Source organism: Hipposideros armiger, unplaced genomic scaffold, assembly GCF_001890085.2.
Source record: "Hipposideros armiger isolate ML-2016 unplaced genomic scaffold, ASM189008v1 scaffold_5, whole genome shotgun sequence".
In the NCBI taxonomy this organism is placed as follows: Eukaryota; Metazoa; Chordata; class Mammalia; order Chiroptera; family Hipposideridae; genus Hipposideros; species Hipposideros armiger.
The window spans coordinates 3,808,750-3,812,983 of NW_017731355.1; the positions used below are offsets into that span (position 1 = coordinate 3,808,750).

General features: G+C 46.5%; 1 protein-coding gene across 1 annotated transcript in view; it reads right to left on the reverse strand.

The window, feature by feature from the left end:
- Positions 1-2,238, reverse strand: part of ACTR10 (actin related protein 10) — a 23,685-nt gene extending 21,447 nt beyond the window's left edge. The window contains exon 1 of the mRNA XM_019644847.1: positions 2,033-2,238. Within this exon, the coding sequence (XP_019500392.1) occupies positions 2,033-2,109 (77 nt within the window). The 5' untranslated portion in view covers positions 2,110-2,238. The remainder of the gene's footprint in view (positions 1-2,032) is intronic.
- Between the last annotated feature and the right edge of the window lie 1,996 nt (positions 2,239-4,234).

Here is a 4,234-nt window from a genome sequence, read left to right on the forward strand (position 1 = left end):
TGTAGAGGGCAGTGTCACTGGCCCTCATATGTGGGATCCGAACCGGGGCCCTCTGGCATCCCAAGCCAGTTCTTAACCATCGCGCCACTCTGCCGGCCCCATTGCTAGCATTTTAAAACCTGCACATTTCATTCTTTTAAAAAACTCTTCTCCTTCCTTGAGTATTTAGGTATTTTCCATTTATGTTTCACATAAGTAAAACAAACCTTTGCTAAAAATGTTGCAAAAAAGTGATCACCATTTAAGTTTAGTCTTAACATTATCTCTTCTTGTCTTGTCTAGTTTTCAGTATTGCTCTCTTCCTATTCCCAAATAGCTATCTCCATCTTCTACTAGTCACATCTACGTGTTTACTTGCACCAATGTGCCTCAAATTTCCCAGAATGCAACTCACTGGTTGGCTTTAATTCCTTTCTTTTACTTCACATTCGTCTTATCAGCCTCCTGTTGTCTTTGTCAATAATCATCTTCCTGTATAGTAGCTTTCTGCTTCTCATTTTCTCAACATATAGCCAAGGTAATTATCTTGGGGTGTCAACCTATAGGTATTTATTATGTTATTGAAATATACCTTTAAAAATAAATTAGAAAATAAGGGCCCGCCGAGTGGCGCATTGGTTAAGAGTTGGCTTGGGATGCCAGCTCTGAGCAGCAGGGCCTGGGTTCGGATCCCACATGAGGGCCAGTGACACTGCCCTCTACAGCTAAGATGGTGAACATAGCTCAACCTGAAGCTGGGCTGCCGTGAGTTGCCAGCGATGTTGTAGGCTGCAGTGGGGCTGGCCGTGAGCGGCCGTGAGCTTTCCTGAGCTGCTGTGAGCCTAGGTGAGCGGCTGGATTGGACAGCGAGCGACTGCCTCACCCAGGAAGAGCGCAATGATAACACCAACATGGGCCAATGAAGCGACCTCCTCCACAACAAGACTGAAGAACAAAAGGACCACAACTTGTCTGTTCCCCTCCCCAAACTCCCTAATAAAATCTTTAGAAAATAAATTAGAAAATATAAGAGAGGATCTTGCATAGAACAGTAAGAGAATGCATGAACCAAGAACTATGTCTAACCCAATTCCAGTGCACCTGAGTTCCAATTCTTAAATAGACTCTTTTGACCACTTAGTCAACAAAGTTATTAAATAATTACTGGACGTTAGGCATTATTTATTCATGTTTTATATATTTTTTCAAATGTTTCCATTTCAGAGAGAAAAGAGACAGCTCAAATTGCAAATACAGTTATATATCTATGTATATAACTTCCTCTCCTTTGAGCCCCAGTATAAGGGCTCTCAACCTGGAGCCCAAGGACCATGGTGATGGTCCATCAATCCCTGAAGCTGTGCAAACATATTAAGGTGTGTGTATATGTGGCTTTCATTCGGTCGTCAAAGGATCTATGCCATCTAAAAGGTTGTAAACCATTCCTCTAGTGTTTACTGCCTTTTAAAACATATTAAATTTCCTAATCTAAGAGTTGCAGGGCGCTATCTCGACAGTCTCATCTATAGGGTTTCACCTCTCTACGTGTTCAGTCTCCCTAATTTGACTCTTGGAGAACAATGGCACCGTCTTAAACATATTTGGATTTCCAGCACCAACTCAAGTTCCATTCAGTAAGTGTTTACTGATGGAGATCGTCATCAAGCATTACGATTCAGTTGCTAGCTTCCTAAGCAGACAAACCTAGGAGAAGCGGGGTCTAGGTCATCGCTGTCATCCTCTGCATGGGTGACCCCAAAAGGTCTGTTAGGTTTGGGGGAACACCGGGAGCGGCGGCGAAGGCCATTCTCCCGAAGCCTCCTGGGCCTTCCTAGGAGTCAGAACCTGACCGCCCCACCCCGCCCCACCGGATCCTCGGGATTCGCATCGCCGGTAGAAATAATAACGGCAATCATTTGCGGAGGTGCTGGGGAGAAAAGAGAAGATGTCGCAACTTGCCCTGCGAGCCTCAGATGAGGACCCGGGCCGGACCTGGGTCCTGGCCACCCGCCCTGCGCTCGGGACAACGGCAGCCCGTTCCGCGGCTACTCACTTGGTAAAGGCCTCTCCTAGATCTATCACGACGGCCGTTTTCTCCCCGCCGCTCCCTAGGCCCTCGTACAGAGGCATGATGATAAAGGGGACAGTAAGTGGAAGGCACCACCGTCACGGGTCCGAGAGGCCTCGGCTCTCAGGGGGCGGGGCCGGGGGCCGGGGACCCGAGCGACGGTGAGCCGGCTGTGGCGACGGCGGGGGCCTCTCTTGGCTGCGGCGCGCCGGCCCCGGACTGTCCCAGGCTGTGCCTCATTCCGCGTCGGGCCCACATCCTCACAGGCGCCCCCCCCCTCCACCGTACCCAGTATTAGGGAGGAAGAGATGCGCAGGCTGCCACTGATATGGGTGCGGGGAGCGCGGGGGACGAGGTGAGCCGTGAAGACCAGGCGCATCGGCCACCCCGAAGCCGACTCCCGGGTCCTTCACGTCGGACACGCCCTCACGTGGCGCCTGGGTTGAGGTTTTCCATGCGCGTCTAGAAAAAACATCTCGTATCCAGGCGGAGACCACTTGAATTCGTTACAGTCTTGGAGCAAAATGTGCTGTGTCAGGTGTTGTTGCCTATCACTTATGCGTGACAAGAAATACAGAGAATAGGTGTTATCTTCTTACCTGTGTGAACCCAAGCTCAAGAGATTAACGTTGCCAGTGCCCCAACAGCAAAGCCAGTATTGGACTCCAAGACTTGATGATTTCAAAGCCTGTACTACTGATGCTTTAGAGAATTATACGCACAGATAACTTTTATTTGGTAGTCGTTCCGCTAAAAGTTTTCATTTCATTTCCAAAAGAAAGCAGTTAAAATAGCGTCTACAAATCTGTATGGAGGAACAGCCAAGGTGGTTTAATGGAAGGAGCCCTGAACCAAGGGTTCCTATTTTCTGTAAATCTGAGGAGCTGTGTAACATGAGAAAAGTTAGTAACTCCTGTGACGGTATGCACACACAGTAGGAATTCTATTATATAGATTGTTTAAACTCTACTATTTCACAGCTCTTTTTTTTTCCTGCTGAAATTGCCATAGCAACGAGTTATTAGGATAGGCCGCTGCCTTGTCTCAAAGACTATAAGAAGGTGAATGGCCTATTTCCACCCAGTGTGTCTTTCTAACCTGTTGTAGTTGCCCAAACCTCTCTACAAAGGTGAAGTCTTAACACAGTATGCGTTGAAGTTGCACAATGCGTAAGTTTAGACACTAATGTTAGAATTCACTGATCAATGTTCTTCCGGAAAGCAAGTTGCCAGAGGTTAAGAGGACGGAGTTGCAGTTGTGGTAGGGAACAAACTTTAGAAAGTGGGGGAAAGGGTGAAGCATTTTACTTAATCGAGTCAGAGTGTTTGAACAGGACCCTTCCCTAGGGTTCAAATTCTGTTTCTGCCGCCTTCTGGCAAGTAATACTTCCAATCACCCATTTTCTTATCTGTAAACTGCCCTGCCACTTCACAAGGCATTTGTGAGGATTAATTGAGATTATATTTCTGAAACGGTTTTGATATTACAAAGTGTTATTATTGCCCATCCTGTGTTTTCCATCACTGTTCCCCAGCTGTATTAATTTTCTAGGGATGTCATAACAAAATATCACAAATTGGGTGGCTTAAAACAAATTTATTCTCTTACAGATCTGGAGGCTGGAAGCCCTAGATTAAGGGGTTGGCAGGCAAGGTCCTGGTCTCTGAAGCTGTAGGCGGGGATCCTTCCTTGCCTCTCCCCAGCTTCTGGTGGTTGACAGCAATCCTTGGTGTTCCTTGGCTTGTAGATACATTACGCCAATCTGTGGCTTTATCACCTGGCCTTCCCTGTGTTTCTGTGTCTTCATATGATGTCTTCTTCTCCATGTTTTCACATTACTTTCCTTCTGTGCATCTCTATTTCCAAATTTCTCTCATAGGAATGCCAATCATTGGCTCAGCGCCCTGAGTATGCTCTCCTCTTAACTTGATTTTATCTGTGAAGACCCTAATTCCAAATAAGGTCATGTTGGGAGCCAGCTGCGCCTCAGTGTCTGACATGACCTATCACAGTGCTATTGTGACAAATCCTGAAGCTCTGGCTGAGAAACAGATACTGCTTTATGTTTTGGGAAATTTAAATTTCCCTTTGGATGCCCCCAGTAGGATAAAGATCTGACACCCCTTCTTATATTGATTGTTTTATTTACTTTAACCAAATAAGTGAGTTTTGGACATATTACGATAA